This window comes from Rutilus rutilus, assembly GCF_951802725.1.
Source record: "Rutilus rutilus genome assembly, chromosome: 23".
In the NCBI taxonomy this organism is placed as follows: domain Eukaryota; kingdom Metazoa; phylum Chordata; class Actinopteri; order Cypriniformes; family Leuciscidae; genus Rutilus; species Rutilus rutilus.
The window spans coordinates 25,545,226-25,566,270 of NC_140233.1; the positions used below are offsets into that span (position 1 = coordinate 25,545,226).

General features: G+C 39.7%; 1 protein-coding gene across 2 annotated transcripts in view; it reads left to right on the forward strand.

The window, feature by feature from the left end:
- ankrd27 (ankyrin repeat domain 27 (VPS9 domain)) overlaps positions 1 to 20,819 on the forward strand; it is a 46,495-nt gene extending 25,676 nt beyond the window's left edge. The window contains exons 13-30 of one of the 2 annotated variants that reach the window (XM_084397106.1): positions 496 to 576; positions 766 to 890; positions 2,156 to 2,238; positions 2,399 to 2,514; positions 3,438 to 3,530; positions 3,677 to 3,874; positions 4,491 to 4,550; positions 5,265 to 5,384; positions 6,637 to 6,681; positions 6,805 to 6,918; positions 9,109 to 9,306; positions 10,360 to 10,479; positions 10,645 to 10,818; positions 15,809 to 15,905; positions 17,378 to 17,456; positions 17,753 to 17,820; positions 18,242 to 18,293; positions 19,141 to 19,278. In XM_084397106.1, the coding sequence (XP_084253232.1) occupies positions 496 to 576; positions 766 to 890; positions 2,156 to 2,238; positions 2,399 to 2,514; positions 3,438 to 3,530; positions 3,677 to 3,874; positions 4,491 to 4,550; positions 5,265 to 5,384; positions 6,637 to 6,681; positions 6,805 to 6,918; positions 9,109 to 9,306; positions 10,360 to 10,479; positions 10,645 to 10,818; positions 15,809 to 15,905; positions 17,378 to 17,456; positions 17,753 to 17,820; positions 18,242 to 18,285 (1,815 nt within the window). In that variant the 3' untranslated portion in view covers positions 18,286 to 18,293; positions 19,141 to 19,278. Of the gene's footprint in view, positions 1 to 495; positions 577 to 765; positions 891 to 2,155; positions 2,239 to 2,398; positions 2,515 to 3,437; positions 3,531 to 3,676; positions 3,875 to 4,490; positions 4,551 to 5,264; positions 5,385 to 6,636; positions 6,682 to 6,804; positions 6,919 to 9,108; positions 9,307 to 10,359; positions 10,480 to 10,644; positions 10,819 to 15,808; positions 15,906 to 17,377; positions 17,457 to 17,752; positions 17,821 to 18,241; positions 18,294 to 19,140 lie in introns of both variants that reach the window. The other variant, XM_084397105.1, reaches the window with a different exon arrangement.
- Positions 20,820 to 21,045: the final 226 nt, after the last annotated feature.

Consider the following 21,045-nt stretch of genomic DNA (forward strand, 5'->3'; position numbering starts at 1 on the left):
GTAACAACCTAAATTCAAGCAAAAACAACGTCATATGTTGTTATCGTGAAATAACATTAGTCATATTTGTATTAGTATTATTATAAGTAAAATTACTCAAAGATTGTGGTCGTATCGCCAACTTCTAAATGCAAGCGAATGGGAACAAATGCTGTCAAGCTCCAAAAATAACCAAACAACACCATGAAAGTATCTTATAATTAGCTCATATTACTATTACACTATATTCCAAGTAAAAAAAATAGTGTTGTGCAAGGAACATTTAAATAGAAAGATTAACGTTAATTAATTTAACTTTTTATACGAGCAATTGGTTAGAATTTTTGGAAGTCCCTTGATCAACCACTGCAGGGTTTGAAGCTGAACACTTTCAGGCACCAGGCCCAGTATTTGACCCAGTACTCAACAGCACCCCATGTTCCCTTAAAGAAGAATACTTAATCCCAGGATTCTGAGGCAATGTCTTGGTTGGTGAATGTGTGCTGTGGTCCACAGGGGTCAAGAGACAGGCTGTCTTTCAGAGAGAAGGTGGACCTGCTGTCCCAGAATGCAACACCTACAGATCAGCTCTTTGAGGTGAGCACCATTGGCTGTTTTTCTGCCTTATTTTTGGTTGACTCGAGAACAGGAAGTACATTTTTATTCTAGTTTAGATGCACAAGACAAGTGTCTCAAATTGGTTCTTGATTAAATAAATATATGATTTATGAGCGCATTAGCAGTAATGCATTAATTCTAAGTGTGTGTGTGTGTGTGTGTGGGCAGTACATTGTGAGCGGAAATGAGGTCGAGGTTCAGCGTTTGCTGAGTGAAAGCGAGAGTGAGGAGGACGGGAAGAAGTTATGCCACCCACTGTGTTCCTGTGACGCCTGTGACCTCCACATCTCAGGGTCAGTACTGACAGACTAGCAAACATATTTATCACACAGAACAAATGCAGAGAAGCTTTTGAAGTGATCTGAAAGTTTGCATAAATGCCTTTTAAACACCAAATACCTGATCTTGAGGGTCTAAAGTCGTTTACACGACACCGTTTTCAACTAAAACCTTATGCGTTTTGGCCATTCCTTTACAATGGCCTTTTGGGGGCCTGAAGACAAACTTTTGAAAACGGGTTTCAAAGTGTTTCAAAACTTATAAAAATTATACTGTTATTGTCTCAGTGTAAACTACAAAAATGTGATTGGTGAAAATGGTGGCATCATAAAATGCTTATAACGTGTTCAGTCTATAGTTTTTCTTTACAAAGTGACATCGCCACCTAAAGGCCTGGCATACAGAATACAGCATTTTTAGTCGTTTGTGCGGATCTGTGTGAACGGGGAAAATGTTATCTAAAGAGTATTTGTAGAATTCAGAAACCCTTGTTATACCGGTGACACTTGAGTGAAATGCAGCTTGCAACTCACGGCTCATGCACACGTAACGTACAAGAGACTGAACGTGATTCAAGGTCCACGACGAAGGTCTTCGTTCTTTGCTTAGAAGTAAAAAGAAGTTGTAAATACCTTTTGCAGCGATATACTGTTAATGAATATCACATACAATATGTGAATATGTGCTTTATGCTTTCTTCTCAATAACAACATAAACACAACAAAAACAGCAGTTCAGAAAGCATCTGATCATAGTGATGCGGATACAGCTCTGCAATTCACCGGAATCATGTCGACAGATGAGGTCATTAAAATTACACTGTTATGATAGTTTGATTATAGACGATAGACTATATAGACTGGCTATGTGAGACTATAGTTTGAATGAATCCCTTTTCCTTGCGTGATAGATTGACATTACAGAATGGCTCTTTCAGCATTATCCTGAACATTGTATAAGCATTCGAGTCCTTCACATAAAAATCAGTCTACAGGCTTTCATACACAACCTAGGAAGTCAGGGAAGGACTTTTTTAGTTTTTTCATTAGTTCTTGTTCACATTGGCAATAAAAGGTGATTAATACATAAACATTCTTACATATATCCCCTTTAACACTACAATCTTTATCACAGCTCTTTAATTTCGTTATCAAATTAATTTTGAGACCGTAATGACAATATGTTGGGCTGATGACCACCACAAAGTGATGAATGTCCTTTGCCTAATTAAATGTTAAAGTCTTGCTTTGCTTGTCTTTCTTGTTTTTTCTTGGTTCAGGAGATTAAACGACCCGTCCATAGTCACTCCATTCTCTCGGGATGACCGAGGCTATACTCCTCTACATGTTGCTGCTATTTGTGGTGAGGATTGTGTTTGTGTTTTGGTTTTTTTGTCTTTGTTTTAGATTTTTCACATGATAGATGTTATAATGGGGTAAATTTTGTTGTAGTATTTTTGAATCTGTAGATTTCACACGGAGTTGACCAATAAATGTTGTGACTGTGTTGTGCTTGTGACCAGGTCAGTCTCTGCTGATTGACTTGCTGGTGTCGAAGGGAGCGGTGGTGAATGCCACCGATTACCATGCCCTCACACCGCTACACTTCTCCTGCCAGAAGGGCTACCAGGGAGTCACGGTCAGAGCTCAACATAGCGTGTGTCAATAACTGTCTTGTAGTTATGTAGCTCTGATGAGCAGAGTAACACAACTGTATAGTTAGTTCCTAGTATCTCACATGTTAGATTATTTTCCAATATTGGGACAGAAAATGCATGTCTGCATTACAATTTAGAGTGATCTGTTATCAGAGGTGATTGTGTCCAAGTTATGTTCAAATCACACAGTTAGCTAATAATGTATTAATTTAAAGCAACACTATGTAAAAAATGTTACCTTAAAATAATGTTTCCAAATTCGTTTCAGTGGTTCATCAAGTCGTAACAGGGTGAAAGGCACTTATGCCTCCGCTTTGCGGTCCTTTATCTGCTATAAACACACTATGTAAGATTGCCAGATTGGGTCGCGTTTCTGTAGTTCTAATGAGACGTAAGAAAACTACAAATTTGACTTGCTTTACGGCAAGCGTTACAATAGTCATTTATTTTGTTTTTTTCTTCGTTTCTGATGTCGCAATACATCATACTTTCATAAAATCATGCGTCATACTCTACCTTGTCTGTGGACATCGTTCATTCCAAAGCCGGTGCTGGATAAACAGCTGCGTTAGGCTAAATGATTTATGATAGCAGTAATGGACAATTCCGCTTCCAACCTGTAGGGGGACCGCAGAGGAAAAGTTCCTTAGTGTTGCTTTAAGGCAGAAACAATGAACTCAGTAAAGTAATGAATCCATGTTTGTTAACAAATGATTAGGACATATAGAAAACTGTAGCATTGGTGCATGTTGATTCAGAGTTTGTCATCTGAAGTCTTCGCTGGAGTTGGCGCTGTCTCTTCACAAGCGTTAGGGCATCATAATAAGTCTCATCATATTTCATAAAACTCCTGTGCATTGTCGCTTATCTGTTGTTTCATCGATCTTCACATTTGCTCTTGTAGCTGCTGCTCTTGGATTATAAGGCAAACACAGATGCTCAGGATAACAGTGGAAACACTCCTCTACACCTGGCCTGCATGTACGGACACGAAGATGTAAGACACAGTACATAGTAGTTTTACTTTCTTTTAATTGTGACACATCATTATATTTAACTAACTACATTTGTGAATGTGTAGTGGTAAAACTGATGGTGTATGTAATGTAGGTATTTCATTCTTGATGTAAATGTGTGTGTCAGTGTGTGAAGGCGCTGGTGTACTTCGACCTGCACTCCTGTCGACTGAACGTTCAGAATGATAAGGGAGACACGCCGCTCCACATCGCCGCTCGCTGGGGTTACGAGGGCATCATGGAAGTGCTCCTGGAGAATGGAGCATCAACGCTCATCCATAACAAAGCCAAGGAGACTCCATTACACTGTGCCCTCAACTCCAAGGTTAGGTTTGCGCACAGTCTAGACCAGGGCTGCGTTCCACTCCACTTTCAGACACGCATTCACAAACTTCCCTAAGCACTGTCTTCCCCTCGGGGGAATCTCCGTCGCCATTTTGAAGTGTGTTCCACTTGGTGAAGTGGACGAGGGAAGTTTATATGGACAACCCATCGATGTTGACCGCGGGAACGAGTCTACTTTATATGTACACTTCAGGCAGCTCCATATACCACACTGCAACGCGATTGTGACGTCACAGCATATAGTGTTTATTTACCACCACCACACACTACTCTATGATATATTAATTATAATTTTTTATTTTATTTAAAACAACCCAAACACACCTATATACATATAGAATGCAGTATTAAACACATTTTTCAGGAGAAAAAGAGTAAATAATATATCAGCTCCATAGCGGATTCAAGTGATCAAGGGCTTAGGACGTTCAACACACTGCAAGGGTCCGCCAGTAGTGGACACTCATCTGAGTGAACGGGACTGAGGAAAGTTAGCGAGGGAAGGTCATGGAGAGCTAGAACGCAGCCCAGTGGTGTCCAGGTGTTTTATTTTCAGCAGAGAATTTCGTAAACTATTGAAATGATCTGTGTTGCAGATTCTGTCATTGTTGGAGCGCAAACACCATGACTCCAGTAAAAGGGAAAGTGGATTTGAGGTGAGCTTAAAATTCAAACTAATTATTTAAATGTGTAGTAAAGTTAGTTCTTGTCATTTGGATGTGTTTCTCTTGACCAAGGGTTCCCAAACTTGAACCCTCAAGCTTTTATTTTGGTAGTATACTGGTGAAATGCTGGAATGCTATAATCGCAATTATCGTCCAGCCCTATTTATTTATTAAACTTTTGCATTTAATATAATTCTTAGTGTTTCATCGTGTCACAAACCCCCTGCAGTTCCCTCACAAACCCCTTTGGAAACCCCGTTCTAGACATTGTTTCGCCACTCATCCGTGTCTCAACCGATGAACCCATTCTGACAAGTTTCAAAATGCCTTGAGCAACAGAGAAACACGTTCAGTTGACTGGAAAAACTCTACAGAATCTTTACAGAGAAAGTCTTTCAGCAACAGATCTAACCATTCTCTCCATTTCCAAATCCCCTTCTCTCTCTCTCTCTCTCTCTCTCTCTCTCTCTCTCTCTCTCCCCCTCTCTCTCTCTCTCTCTCTCTCTCTCTCTCTATCCCTCTCCCCCTCTCTCTCTCTCTCTCTCTCTCTCTCCCTCTCCCCCTCTCTCCCTCTCTCCCCCTCTCTCCCTCTCTCCCCCTCTCTCCCCCCCTCTCTCTCTCTCTCTCTCTCTCTCTCTCTCCCTCTCTCCCCCTCTCTCCCCCCCTCTCTCCCCCCCCTTTCTCTCTCTCTCTCTCTCTCTCTAGTCTCCGAGTCGCTCTCCTCCGCCGTCTGATTGCAGCAGTAGACGCTCATCCATGTCCAGCTCGTCATCATTGAGCGTCGAGGCCACGCCGCCGGAGACCGAACGCACCCGACACAAAGAGGTACTGGCAGCGCCATCTGGAGGACAGATCTCAGCGTTACACTTCTCCCGGATGAGATCATTTACAGCACTCATCATGAATGAGCATATCTGAAACTTCTTAGTGATCACTTTAACATTTCATGAAAACATGACAAAATGTAAATGTATTAAACATATACTTAATAAAAACAGAGAAAGATATGTCATCAGTATCTGTGAAATAAGTAAATCAGCCAATTTAGCTTTAATGAAGGGATGCAAAAATTAGTACGCCCTTGATTATATTCAACAAACATGTAATATTCTAGTACACCGTATGTCCTCCATAGCTTTTAATATACTGCTATGACCTTCTTGGCATTAAAGGGATAGTTCACCCAAAAATGAAAATTCCATCATTATTCACTCACCCTCAAGTTGTTTCAAACCTGTATGAATTTCTTTCTTGTGCTGAACACAAAGGAAGATATTTCTCCATTCCCCATTTACTTCCATAGTAGGAAAACAAATACTATGGAAATCAATGGCTGCCTTCAACTGTCTGGTTACCAACATTCTTCAAAATATCTTCTATTGAGTTCAGAAGAAAAAAGAAATTCATACAGGTTTGAAACAACTTGAGGGTGAGTAAATGATGACAGAATTTTCATTTTTAAATGAATTATTTTAAGTTAAGTTTAAAATTAAGTTTACAACACGTTTTCACATCTATCCTGTTGAACTCCTGGACTATGAGCTCCTTGAGTGTTCTGGTGTGTGATGTGTTGGATGCTGTTAGATCCAAAATGATATATTTTGTTCTCATGAGACCAGGTTATGGATTACCAGAAATATACATTTAAAATGAGCCTTGGGAAAGACTGAATGAGTGTCTTGTGCTTCGGCTACAGTCGGTGGTTCTCAAATTCTCGTTTGGTACTGAGGATGTTGTTTTAAGCTATGAATCTTAAAGGATGTTTAAATGGTACAAAGACCTCTGATATGTCAAAAGATCAAGGTAATTTTTATTTCCCATGTCAATGACCCCTTTAAAAATGATTGCAAATGCAAAGTTTTGAAAATGATGTAAAGTCAATACTTGATGTATGCATCAGGCTATTGGCAGAGAATAAGAGAAGTTTAGTCTAAGAAAATAAGGGTGCATAATTTATAATATGAATCTGACTGTTGAAGAAAAGCATGTATCATTACTTAACTATCAATGTGTTTGTGGAGAAACTTTGTGTAAAGTTTTACTTATAGGCTCTTCCTTCCTTGTTTTTGCTGAACAGGTGGAGAAGTTGTTGAGAGCTGTGGCTGATGGAGATGTGCAGATGGTGAGCTCATTTCGGGTCACGTAAACCTTGTTAAAGAGGAGTCTTGCTTTGATCTTGCTTTAGTAATAATAATAAGAGTTCAACACAGAATGGCAGTAGTGTGTGTGTGTTTGTGTGTATTAGGTGCGTTATCTGTTGGAGTGGCTGGATGAGGAGCCCGAGGAAGAGGAGGTTACAGGAAAGACCGAGCTGTGCCATCCTCTGTGCCAATGCCCACGCTGTGAACCCACACAGAAGGTCTGAACACACCTCAACATCAGTGTGTGTGTGTGTGTGTGTGTGTGTGTGTGTGTGTGTGTGTGTGTGTGTGTGTGTGTGTGTGTGTGTGTGTGTGTGTGTGTGTGTGTGTGTGTGTGTGTGTGTGTGTGTGTGTGTGTGTGTGTGTGTGTGTGTGTGTGTGTGTGTGTGTGTGTGTCCTCTGTGCCAATGCCCACGCTGTGAACCCACACAGAAGGTCTGAACACACCTCAACATCAGTGTGTGTGTGTGTGTGTGTGTGTGTGTGTGTCCTCTGTGCCAATGCTCACGCTGTGAACCCACACAGAAGGCCTGAACACACCTCAACATCATCCAAATATATATTGTGTGTGTGTGTGTGTCCTCTGTGCCAATGCCCACGCTATGAACCCACACAGAAGGTCTGAACACACCTCAACATCAGTGTGTGTGTGTGTGTGTGTGTGTGTGTGTGTGTGTGTGTGTGTGTGTGTGTGTGTGTGTGTGTGTCCTCTGTGCCAATGCTCACGCTGTGAACCCACACAGAAGGCCTGAACACACCTCAACATCATCCAAATATATATTGTGTGTGTGTGTCCTCTGTGCCAATGCTCCTCTCTGTGAACCCACACAGAAGGTCTGAACACACCTCAACATCATCCAAATATACATTGTGTGTGTGTGTTCTCAACTAAATAAATGTAATAGAAATATGGATCCACTTTATATGAAGTGTCTTTATTACTACTATGTATGAACATTTAAATGAATCATTCGATCCACTGTGCTCAAAGGCAGTCAGAACCCATTATAATCACTGAATCTGTCTACACTGAGTCTACACTGATGCGGTGCAGCAAATTCCCGACAGTAAACTGAGTCTTGTTCTGTGTTTGACATACTTCAAGCGCTCGTGCTGTTTATGACACGCAGAACTAATGGATTTACAAAGCTCTCTGTGTCGCATCCAGTGTAGATACTGTGTCAGTTTTGAAATGCTAAAATGCTAATTCAGACAGTTTTATTTCACTCATTGAGGAAAAAACATAAAAGCTTCCCACAAACACACGCTTCAACAAAATGAACTCATATTATACAAGATTTTGCAAGCTTACCATACATTACACATATCCTGTGACAGCTATAATCTAATGCACAAATAAATGCATAGCAGTTTGCATTTGTACTCGACATCAGAAATATATATGAATGCGCTGTTGCAACTTTAAATGATTTTACGGCTTATTTTGCGGTGCTTTTATAAGCTGTTTGATAGGTTATTGGGCAGTAAAGACCGGTTTTACTCACTGTGTCAGTTTGTGTCAAAGTCTCTGAATCTACTGAAGAGAACGTGATGTGTCATGTGACATGTCTCCACATGTTCTCTTCAATAGATTCAACAGACTCACAGTAGACACAGTTTGAAGCAAATAATTTAGCGAGACATCTTCTCATATGATGTTTCATGTGATTGTTTTTGTTGATTTGGATGTCTTCATTGTGCATGTATTTTTCATTGTGTGACATTGTATATGTCTACATGTTTCACAGGGCTCAGCTGAAAAAGAGATCTCGGTCTCAGTCTGGTTCCCTGTTAAAATAAAGTTAAAATAAAAAATAGGATAAGGACACGCAGTCTCATGAATAATTATACGACTCTGATGAGTCATCTATAGGTGTAGGAAAACGTCACATCCTGTGGTCCCGAATTTAAACCCAGAAGATGAAAATATTGCAAAATTACTCGTTCTTTCCTACGATTAAAACTAAACATTATCTTCTATGCAACATGTGTGCCTCTGTTAAAATCTCTATTGCAAGACAATGGAATGAATTAGGGCTGTGAAGTGATAATCACATCCAAAATAAAATGTTGTGTTTACATAATAAATGTGTGTGTACTGTGTGTAATTATTTTGTATATATAAATACACACACATGCATGTATAAGAAATATTTGCACATGTATATAATGTGTGTGTGTGTGTATATATATATATTTATTTTGTATTGTATAAATAAATATATTTATTTTATATATAAATAACATGTTTTTCTTAAATATATACATGCGTGTGCGTGCACAGTACACACACATTTATTATGTAAACACAAAATTTTGGATACGATTAATCGTTTCACAGCCCTAAAATGAGTTGAGAAACGCTTCCTGCTGACTGTGTGTGTGTGTGTGTGTGTGTGTGTGTTCAGAAAGCAGCCCGTCTGCAGCTGGATGGTCTCGGTGTGAACAGCATCAGTGCCGACGGCTTCTCGCCGCTCCATGTGGCAGCGCTGCACGGACACACAGCTCTGGTGTCTCTCTTCACCCGTCACGGTGCCAACATCAACGCCCGCAACACCCAGAGTGCCACTCCGCTTCACCTGGCCTGCCAGAACAACCACACACAGGTGGGCACATCACAGCTCACCTCTCACACAGATCAACACGACTGATCGGAAAAGGCTCGCCAAACAGTTCAGATTTAACTAGTAGTTTTTGTGTGCCCCATTTTGTAAATGATTAAAACTCTATGTTAAGTATATTCATTTCCCTGATTACATTGTAAGCCAATTTAAACTTAGTCAAAATTAAATCAAAATTGCCCCTTTTTGCAAGGACACATTAAAAGTGACAGTAAAGACGTAGGATGTTACAGAAAATGTATCACAGTTTCCACAAAAAAAAAAAAAAAAAAATGCAGTTTTAAACATTTGATAATAATAGAAATATATTAATAATAATATAAGCATATTAGAATGATTTCTGAAGGATCATGTGAGACTGAAGACTAGAGTAATGATGCTGAAAATTCAGCTTTGATCACAGGAATATTTTCACATAGAAAACAGTTGTTCTGCATTGTGCTATTTCACAATATTACAGGTTTTACAGTATGTTACAGTATATCAAATAAATTAGTATATCAGCCTTGTTGTGCAGAAGAGACTTCTTTCAAAAACATTGTATGAACAAAAATATTAACCAATATTATAATAGTCTAATATGTTTCAATCCAATCAAATGCAGATGAATAAACTGCCTACATTTTCCTCATGTAAGTTTCAATATATCAGATTACAGATTAAAAACCAAAAGATGTGTTCATACATTTACTAAAATAATATTAAAGAACCCAAAAATGGCATTTCCTTATGTTTTTCCAAACCCATGTCTTTCTTCCTTTGTACAATATATTTGCTACTCTTTTCTATTTAATAAAAAAATGTAAGGACTGAGGTTGTCAAGATTCAAAAATAATGCAAAAGTACCATAAACGTATCATAAAACAGGTCCATGTTACTTGTGTTCTGAAGAGTGACCAGAATATTCAAAAATCCACCTTTTGTGTTCCAAGAAAGGAAGTCATACGGAACATGAGGAAGAATTCTCAGTGTGTGTGTGTGTGTGTGTGTGTGTGTGTGTGTGTGTGTGTGTGTGTGTGTGTGTGTGTGTTGTTCCAGGTGGTGTGTGCTCTATTGGAGTGTAATGCCAAACTGAATAAGAAGGATCAATATGGAAATACAGCGCTGATTCATGCTTGTCTAAAGGGAAATCTGGAGATAGCCACTGTCTTGCTGGAGGTACTCTATTCATATTTATATCGCACTATATAAATAATAATGTGTCTAAAGTACAGAAATATAATTTTTATTTATGTATTATGATATATCACTATACAATGATAGTTTTTATAGTTTATATAACTAATGATGTTGTTGGTACTCTACACCCGTGATGTGGATCAGAGCGGTGCGCTGGTGAATCTGGTGAATAGCCACGGGAACACGGGTCTGCATGAGGCGGTGAGGGGGGGGCACGTCCCGCTGGTGGAGCTGCTCCTGCACAGGGGGGCTCTGGTGCTCCTGCGCAACAAGAGACAGAGGACCGCCCTCGACTGCGCTCACGAGACCGCCGGAAAGGTGTGTGTGTGTGTGTGTTCATTATTTTTTAGTAGATGATGAATAAAAACTTTCCTTATCAGCAAATGGGGTGGTGTGGCGCAATGGATAAGACACATGCCTTTGGTGTGAGAGACCCGGGTTCGAATCCACTGTGAGACACCAATGTGTCCCTGAGCAAGACACTTAACCCCTAGTTGCTCCAGAGGCGTGCGACCTCTGACATATATAGCAATTGTAAGTCGCTTTGGATAAAAGCGTCAGCTAAATGAATAAATGTAAAATGTAAATGTAATTTAGATCATTTAAATTGGGCACCTACGTGATGTATGTTTAACAACATATATTAACATATTTAACATTTGTACCAACATTATGAGACATATTAGCCTGGGTGCCAGCCCGAACCCCGCCCACAACATTTTTTGGTCGGGAAGTTCGGTCTGGACTCGATCCGTTGAGGAGTAATTATGCTCGGCTCCCAAAAGGCCGGGCCAATCAAATTGCCAGGGCGGGCTTTAATCGATGATGGACAGATGATCTGCGGTTACGTAATCACCCACGTCACCAAAGAGCGCTTGATTTGAATTAGTTTACAACAAAGACGACTGCAGCTGGAGAATTGAGATTTCACGAGTTCACACTTACAAATAAGTCAGATAAAATAAATGCGTATATGAGATTTCACGAGTTCACACAAATAAGTCAGATAGAATAAATGCGTATATGACGTGCTGTCCGAGGAGAGGGCTGTGGGCTCGGTAGCCATATTCCCCCCGTGTTCCTGGTTGTGAGAGAACAAGTCAAGAGTGAGGATTCGGGGTGGTGGAGGGATGCTGAAAAACTGTCAAGGAGTGTTAGGTAAGTTGACAGAGTGAATATGCTTCCTCATGCTGATATAGGGTAACGTTAGACATGGTTTGATGACAAGTTGATATTGGATTGATTATTTGTACGTGCTCCTCCCGAACTTTGTTTATGAAACATCATGTGTAGATTCCGCCATCGCGTCTGTTATAGAAGATATCCACAGCGCATTCATTTTAAAAGAGGAACAGAGAGCCGCGACATTTTGTTGGTTGGAAATATGAATGAAGAACATGCGTCATTTACTCCGTTGCTCTGATTGGTTGTAGGTCTATCCAATTGAGTGCAGAGTTTTTTTTTTTTCTGGTTCGGTTGAGACACGCCCCATAATCAAATCTCTATGGAGCGGTATCAGACTCACATTCTGACTAGAATATGAGTATGACGAAGTCAGGCTAGAGACATATATTTATTTCTATTTAAAAGAAGGACTGAATTCATTAAAAGATGCTCTACATTTTGTCTGATGGCCTAGTCTGTTGTGATTGACCAATCAGAGCAGAGTAGACCAATCACAAAGACCGGCCCATCTGACCAATCAGAGCAGAGTATAAAGCGCTATATAAATAACGGTGACTTGACTTGTGACGGGCTTCCAGCTGTTCGGATCGCGGAGTTAACCGGGAAAACGAAAGGTGGTGGATTATGTTTTTACATTTACGAGAGTTGGTGTTCAGACGTAACAACCCTAAAGAAGATGGGCTCTCCTAATTAAGAGGCGTTCTTTGTAAACTGAAAACCTTTCTACTCGCTGTGGGAGTTTTCCTCATTCATTCTTGTGAATGTTTGCATTCCTCCAAACGGGTGTGTGAACGCAGCGCTGCAACAGCTGGAGGATCAGATCACAGGCACAGAGCAACATTAACTGGACTCTCTTAAAGTCATTCTTGGGGATTTTAACAAAGCAAATCTCCCCTGTGAACTGCCAAAATACAGACTGCATGTTACATGTCCCACCAGAGACAGTAATATACTGAATTGATATCACTCCATCCCAAGAGCAGCTTTGGGGCTCTCTGATCACTCTTATGCCGACCTACAGGCAAAAACTGAAATCAGCGAAACCTGTAATAAGGATGGTTAGAAGATGGACTAATGAAGCAGAGCGGGATTTACAAACCTGCTTCGATTGCACTTATTGGACTGTTTTTGAAGCTGCTGCCACCGATCTGTGCAGTCCTACTGGGACATTTCTATTATTCGATAACAATAAACCATGGTTTACAGCAAAACTCAGACAGCTTCATCATGCTTACAGATGCTTACAGAAGTGGGGATCCAATCTTGCACAACGAGGCCAGAATCAAACTAATAAAGGAGACCAGAGAAGCTACTCTGAGAGCTGAAAAATGTATACTAAGCCAACGACTCGGCGTCATTTTGGACTGGCCTGAGGAACATCACAAAATAAAATAAAAACCAGCCCCCGATCTGTGGAGAATAAAGAACTGGCTGAGGATCTGAATGTGTCCAATCTCACACCCCAAATCCATCCTGACCTGCATTCACACCTCCTGCGAACCCCCCTTCTCCCATAGACAGTATAAGAAATGGACACAGCGACCCCATAGACTTCAACGGAGAAAAGTGAAGTCAATTAGAAGCACTCACTTCCTGATGGCTGAGCGTACTGCGCAGACTCAAACTGAGCTTGACGACGTGGATGTGACGTGAGCAACCTGTCTGACAGTTGTAAGTCTTCTAGTAGCTGTGCCAAGCTTGCCTGCGAGCTTCTCCTCCTGTCTATACGGTAATGTCTCTACTGTGAGACAGAGAGTCGCGTGGTTATGACCTAATCGTTAGCCTATTTTTACAACAACATGGGACTGCGCTACAACCTGCAACATCTCGACAGACCGGGGACTTATGCAAGGATCTTATTTGGTGACTTTAGTTCGGCCTTCAATAGCATCATGCCTGATCTTCTCACAGCCAGACTGACACCCTGTCCGTCGATCACCAGCTCTCTGATGGGAAAACTGGGGAAACTCACATCCAGGACTCTCACTATCAGCAGTGGCGCTTGTCAGGGATGTGTCCCCTCCACACTACTCTTCTCCCTATACACAAATGACTGCACTTTAAAATACTTGTCTGCATTAATGGGGTGCACAGACGAGTCGACTTTAATGCTGTGCCATTTGACGTCCACTAGTCACTGGTCATGGCCTATGGAGGGCACGACAGGATAAGAAATCTTTAGTCAAACAGTTAAAATGACAAATAAATGCATACTCTGAGAGCGCTCCACAAGACGCCTTTGATTATACCATCTGGATGCTTAAAATCTATCTGGTGAATGCACGTTTTAAACAGCTTATTGTACACACAAGATAATTGGCAATCTAAACTAAAGCGTGCTGCATTGTAACGTGCACACACACACACACACACACACAGACAGTAGCTTAGATCACGCACACAGAATCATCCAGTAGCACATAAATGTGTTGTCAACACTGATCTGTGATTTATCAATAAAATAGCTAAGAAACTGAAGTTCTAGCATATACTTCTTAGTAACTGAAACTCACATTTTCTCTATTAGTAGAGAGACACTGCCAGGTAGAATTAATTCACACGCATTCATATAAATGTAATCTTTACTGTGGTAGTTTATCTGTATTTGATTTAAAACGAGCAGAAATCTCTGAGAAATATAACGACCCAAAGACAAAAGAACTGATAAAAATAAGCTGTTCTGTAGGAGCGCTGTCATACGCCATATCTGTTCCAGTCTCAGCTCGAGGTTCAGGCTATTTCTGTTCATTAATGACGTCATCATCGACAAGTCGTCGTCTTATAAATGTGTACTTTAAACACATAAATGTGGACTTTAAACAATCTGAAGTCTTTCAACCCCTGGTCTGCATACAGATAAGAGGGTGAACAACTGGCTTTCTGGTGTAGACTGGAGGCATAAAAACCTGGAGCTGAACATGTTCAGAACAGTGGAGATGACAGTGGACTTCAGGAGGAACACCCCAGCACTCCCCCCACTCCCCCTCATCAGCAGTCTTTCAGGATCCTGGGCTCTACCATCTCTGGGATCTACCAGGACCTGAAGGGGGACAATCACATTGGCTCCATTGTGAAAAAGGCCCAGCAGAGGGTCTTCTTCCTTTGCCAGCTGAGGAAGTTCTACTCATCCGTCATTGAGTCTGTTCTATGCAGTTCTTTAACTGTCTGGATTGGTTCATCTACCAAACCAGACATAAGCTAATAGGATTGTTAGTGCTCCCCTGCCCACCCTCCAGGACCTGTACTCTTCCAGAGTGAGTAAAAGGAGAAGGTAAGATCACCACAGACTCCACTCACTCCGGACACAGCCTGTCTGAGCTGTTGCTCTGGGCGGTGATTCGGGTCACTGGGCACTAGATCATCTGGGCACTGGAACAGCTTCTTCCCACAGGACATTTTCCCCTTAAACAGTTTGCTTCCCAAGGCATATGCCTGTAAGTGCAATACCACCTGCTTAGTGCAATATCTTTGCAAATTTAGTTGATATTCATATTATTCATAATACTGTAAATGTTCATAATCTGTAAATGTGTATTATGACTAAACCTAACGTGTCTTTACACTTTTATATTTTTAAATCTTACATTTTGATCACTGTTTCTTGTTGTTGTAGTTGTAAATGTGCACTGGAAGCTTCAGTACCAAGAATGGCAGTAACACTTGAACACTTGGCCGTAAAACTCTTTCTGATTCTGATTGTTCTTTTGGTTTTGCACTTTGATCTTTGTTTGTGAATGTAAAAGTTCTGCCAAGATTCAGCTATATTACACACTATATCAAAGGTAATATTTGAAAAAGCATAATAAAGGCCTTTTAAAACACAGACTATTAACTGTCAGTGTCTTCTTACAACCATTTAAGGTCAGATCAAAAAATCGTGGCTGACAGATTACAGGTTAAGGTTTGTCAAACTTTTTCGATTACATGTTGTTTACAGTCTCAAATTACTTGAGGGGCAAGTCCTGTGGGTGAGAGTGTGAGACAGAGCCTGAATGTGTGAGGGTTGGCAACCCTGTTATGATTATACATTGACAGCCCTATTTTAGATATTTCTTTCTTTCACAAAATGCTAATCTGTGTCACAGGAAGGAAATGCTTCATCTGTATTTGTATGCTTCCACAGAACACAGAGATTCAGAGACTCCTGCAGAAAGCCTGTGCTGAAGTCCCGGATCTCCGTCTGGTCAAACCACACTCCAGAGGACTAGAGGGCATTGTGGGTAAGAATCCGAGAATTATATTTGTACTGTTTTATTTCATCTCCAGAAATGCTCTAGTAGGCTGTGATATGTGTAAGATAGTACGTGTTATATGTAGGGGTGTGGGATTTCACGACTTTTGATCGTGGACGATTAAAATGTCTCCATGATCTGCTTTTGAAGAAATATCGTAGTATCGTGTTCCAGTGCCTTCTCTCAGTTCAGTTCTGGCGCCTCCGTCTCAACACACTGTACAACGCGACGTATATTCACATCACATGTTAACGCAGAGGAACGGGACACTGCACTTCACAAAAGTTCATTATTTGCATGTGCTTTAAAGCCTTAAACATGTCATTCACGTGCTGATGCGCTGTTCTAACGTGCGCTTTCCTGAGCGCATACACCGAGGCACACAGGCACTAAAAGCCTGGACTAAGTTATCTTTCGAGTCTTAATGCGATAATACTGTCAAATACACACAAGGTTTACATAAACAAAGTTGGTTATGTCTAAAGTGAAATTAAACTGAGAAAATTGAGAGAAAATCTGCTTGTCAAATGCGTGTATATTAAATGAGTCGCGTGCCGGTCTTAAAGGGACAGTAGCCTAATAGTAAACAATATGATAGATACCAAATTTTGTCATTATTTACTCACTCTAATGTTGTTCCAAACCTGTATTCATTTCTTTCTTGTGCTGAACACAAAAGAAGATATTTGGAAGAATGTGGCTAACCAAACAGTTGCTGGTCCCCATTGACTTTCTATAGTAGGAAAAAATATATACACTGGAAGTCACTGGACCTGACTGTTTGGTTACCCACATTCTTCCAAATAACTTTGATTTTCAACAGAAGAAAGAAACTTATTCAGGTTTAAAACAACTTGAGAGAGTAAATTATGACAATTTTAATTTTTGGGAGAACTATCCCTTTAATGTTAATAAAACAACAAAACACAAAGAGGAAATCACTCACTGCTCTTGACTGAGAACTTTAATAGTAGCTTTAATAAGAATCAATGTATAATGTATACAGTGAAGTCTATGTTGTGTTTTATTTTCATATTTGTTCATTTAATTACCTTCTTCAATGCTACTGTTAAATACATCTTCTGTAGCTAAAAAAAAATGCACTGTTTATTTCATTCTTTATAAATTTTTAATAACAAAGAAAATAATGACAAATCAATGTATCTTTGCCACTTTGGCCTAAATGTCTGCCATTCTTTTTTATGTTATATTTTGTTACAGAAGGCTTTGTTTTTAAAGTAGGGACATTAGTTTGGCTGTAATGCTCAGTCACTTGCAAAATAGTAAAACCAACATGAAAAAGAATCGTGATAAAATCATGAATCGTGTTCCTGAAAAAAATGGTGATGTGATATTTTTGCCATATCGCCCACCCCTAGTTACATGGCATATATAGAGTTCAGTTTAATTACATAACTTTCATCAACTTTCACAAAGCATCTCATCATCATCTCCAACAGGACACTCAATAGTGCGAAGAGTGAAACGGAGTGAGAGTCCCAACAGTGGCAGACGAGACTTAGATCACACTAAACAAAGGTACGTTTACTGTCCATTAATGGCTTGTTTATTGGCGTAACTTTGTGATATAACTCTACACCAGCGGTGTTCTGAAATGAGGAGGTAAAGTCCTCACTGTTGTTAGTCAATGGGCTCAGAGGAGGCAAGAGAGATGAGGACTCCTGCTGTAAGTTCACCTGTTGGTGGCGCTGTTGGACTGCGTTTCTTTTTAAAAACGAGTTATTTATACACTTTTTAATGTCACATTTTGTAATATTTGCGTTGTTTTATTTTTGAAAATATGGATAATTTTCTCATCCAATTTTTTTGAGGAGGCACTGCCTCCCTTGCCTCCTCGGAGGAAACGCCCCTGATCTACACTACCATTCAAAATTTGTGGTCGGTAAGATTTTCAAATGTTTCTGAATACAGTAAAAACAGTGAAATATTATTACAATTTATATTTGAAAATATATTTAATTGTAATTTATTTCTGTGAACAAAGCTGAATTTTCAGCATCATTACTCAGTGTCACACGATCCTTCAGAAATCAGTCTAATTTCTAATATTTTTTAAGCATTATTTGAGGAATAGAAAGTTAAAAGAACAGAATTTATTTGAAAAAGAAATCTTTTGTAACATTATAATTGTCTTTACGGACACTTTTGAGCAATGTAGTGCGTCCTTGCTTAATAAAACAATTCATATCTTTAAAAACCTTTGTAAAAAAAAAATCCCCATTGTGATCATTCACTTGCTGACTAGATTGACTTCTCCTCAATATGATTTCAAGCTGTTTCTGAGAAGCTTTTGCTCTTGACAGGAGTCAGAAGAGGATTGACCGAGCAGCAACCACCTCAGCAGTAGCAGAGCAGGTACTCTTCTACACAACAAGAGAATAGTCATCATTACTATTATCATCATCATTATTCACCCAGCCATAATCATCTATATCATAACATGTATGTAAAAATGATTTGGTCTTCCTTATTATACTATTTTAAAGGCTCCTAATTTTATTTTTAGAGTGTCCTACAATACATTTACATGCATCCGAGGTCCAAAAACACATTTTCTCATAAAATACACTGCAGCATCAGCTCTTTTCTCACAGTAGCTGCGTCCCAATTCAGAGGCTGCATCTTTCCAATGCTGAAGCGTCACACCGAGTGGATCCTTCTCAGCTTAGCCTATCCCACGATTCGTTGCTCGCCAGTGACAATTGATTTTTAATTTATTTATTTTTTGAAAGAGAGAGAGAATGCTGGATTGCACTTTAAAATGCAAGTATTGTTAGTTTTCAACTTACTCAAATATCTATTAATATCTTCCAGTCTCAGATACTCAATTATCTAGCAATATCTTCCAGTCTCAGATACAACTACAGTTTGAGGGTCAAAGACGCTATTCGCCGACAGCCAATGAAGACCATAAACTGGCATTATGCAAATCTGTTCCAAACCTACGCAGATTCAGCCGGAAGTGAGACGGGAATTACTCAGAATCGATTCTTTCTATTCAGAGACAAAAACTCCATTTATCGGCATTTTGATCTTTTGAAACTTTGCAGACATTTTACTTTATATTACATTAACACTTACTTACTATACACTTTTATATTACATTAAAGGCATTATCCCAAAAAGCATAATAGGGGCACTTTGAATAGCGTGGTTTTGTGTTTACTGCTAACATGACTCCTGTTTGAACGGTTCACCACAGACTCCAGACAGTCTGAGTGACCGACGGAGACTGATGAGGGGAGAAACGCTGGACATCGGCGGCCCGCCGTCGCCCCAGAGCCACAGCAGGAGCCTGACCCGCTGCCACACCATCAGCCAGGACCTGACCCAGCGCTCGCTCCACACACCCTCAGCCGACCCGCCGCTCAACGGGGCCCCGGCGCTGGCCACGGATCTGGAGGAGGAGGATCAGTCCGGGGGAAGCCGTGTGGAGACCGCTGGCACAGAAATGGACAGTGTTGTGTTGTGATGAACCTGATGTCACATGTTTTCTTCAAACAACTCCTGCTTAATAGACTAAATATGAACCTCTCATAGTAAATCTGTTCCTCCTCCCCGTCCTGGTCTTTACTGTATTGTTGAAGTAGCTCAATTGACCTGAATATGCAAGGACTGTGGTTTCCAAGGTGAGCATATTTCCTCACGCCTTTGGTTTAAACTGTTTTAGAGGTTTTTAGTGGAAATCAGAGTTTGCTCCGCAGCCAGAAGAGGAAGTTGCTTTTTTTAAATTACACTTCCAAATCACAAAATATCAGAGAAATGTTTTGCATGTGTCAACAGTGATGGGTGAACTGACAAAAACAGCAATGAAAAGTATAAGACAGGAACCAGCTTTAGAGAATATTTGGGATGTGTGAAGAAACTTTCTTATTTTATAACTTGTAGGTTAAAGGGAGACATTTAGAATAACCTGCACTGAAAGAAGGTGGAGTTTTTTTGGTTGTTTTTTGTTTTAAACTAGCACCTCATTTTCTTTCAGAATGTCACATTATGAAAAGGGATAATTAAAGATAAAATCATGTAGCAAGATTTTTCTTTTTCTTTACAAAACTGAAGTGTTTCTTTTCATTAATCGTACTTACATTTGCTAAACATCTCTGTTTGTAGATGTCTTTGCACAGGATTAGGTGCTCTTCTTCTAATAGGTAGTTAATAGTGTATTTTTCCCCTCATTTTTCTTTTCTTTTAATGTCTTCCAACATTTTTTGTTGCGATTAATTCCATTGGTCTTTTATGGGATGAATCTCCTCTATACACTAAAAAGTCCCTCAAACTAAACAACTAATTACGCTGATAATAAAGCTGATTAATCACTTTTAATAATAATGCAGAGGAATTATATTTGGTTTGTGGATTTTTCTTCTTCTTCTTCTTCTTAGCACAAGGTGAAAATGTTGCATTTGTAAAGAAGTGAAGAATTCCTGCAGGATAAATGTGATCTGGGTTCAGCAGGGGTCAGTATTATGGACCACGGCTCTATTTAAGCCATGCACTTTATTCCCTTGCAAGGTTACTGTGTTTGATTGGTTTACCAATATGACTTTGCAGTTTACTAACAACACATTTTGAGTGGCGGGTGTTAGTGCATTTTCTACTGCAGGAGTGTGTGTTGGAAGGGTTAGAATTAATGCTGGACAGAAAGTAATTAAATATCTTCACACAAATTGGCCATGTAATAAAAACAGCTGGTTTGTGATCAAATGTCACGCATCTTTGAATGTAAGGGTTTTTTGTGGCAATCTGATGAGCTAGAGAGCAATTATTTTTGTATGATTACATTTCAGTTTTTTTTTTTTCTGTAACAATGCAGTAAATGTGCCTTATTTAATTTGTGCCAAAATAATGTAATAAAACCATATAAGAAATAAAGAATATTGCTCATTTATTGGTGACGTCAGCGGGGGCTGCGTACACAAACAGCCATGCAGTGTCATAGAGAAACTTTTAAATTTACAACAAAATATATACTTAACCTGTTAGTAATGTCTTGATTATTTAATAACCATTTTCTTGACAAATTTATTTAAACATAGCCTACATGACAGCCACTGTGTAAATGATTATAGCCTATTTCACAAATGAATTTGAGTAGAAAATTAACTTT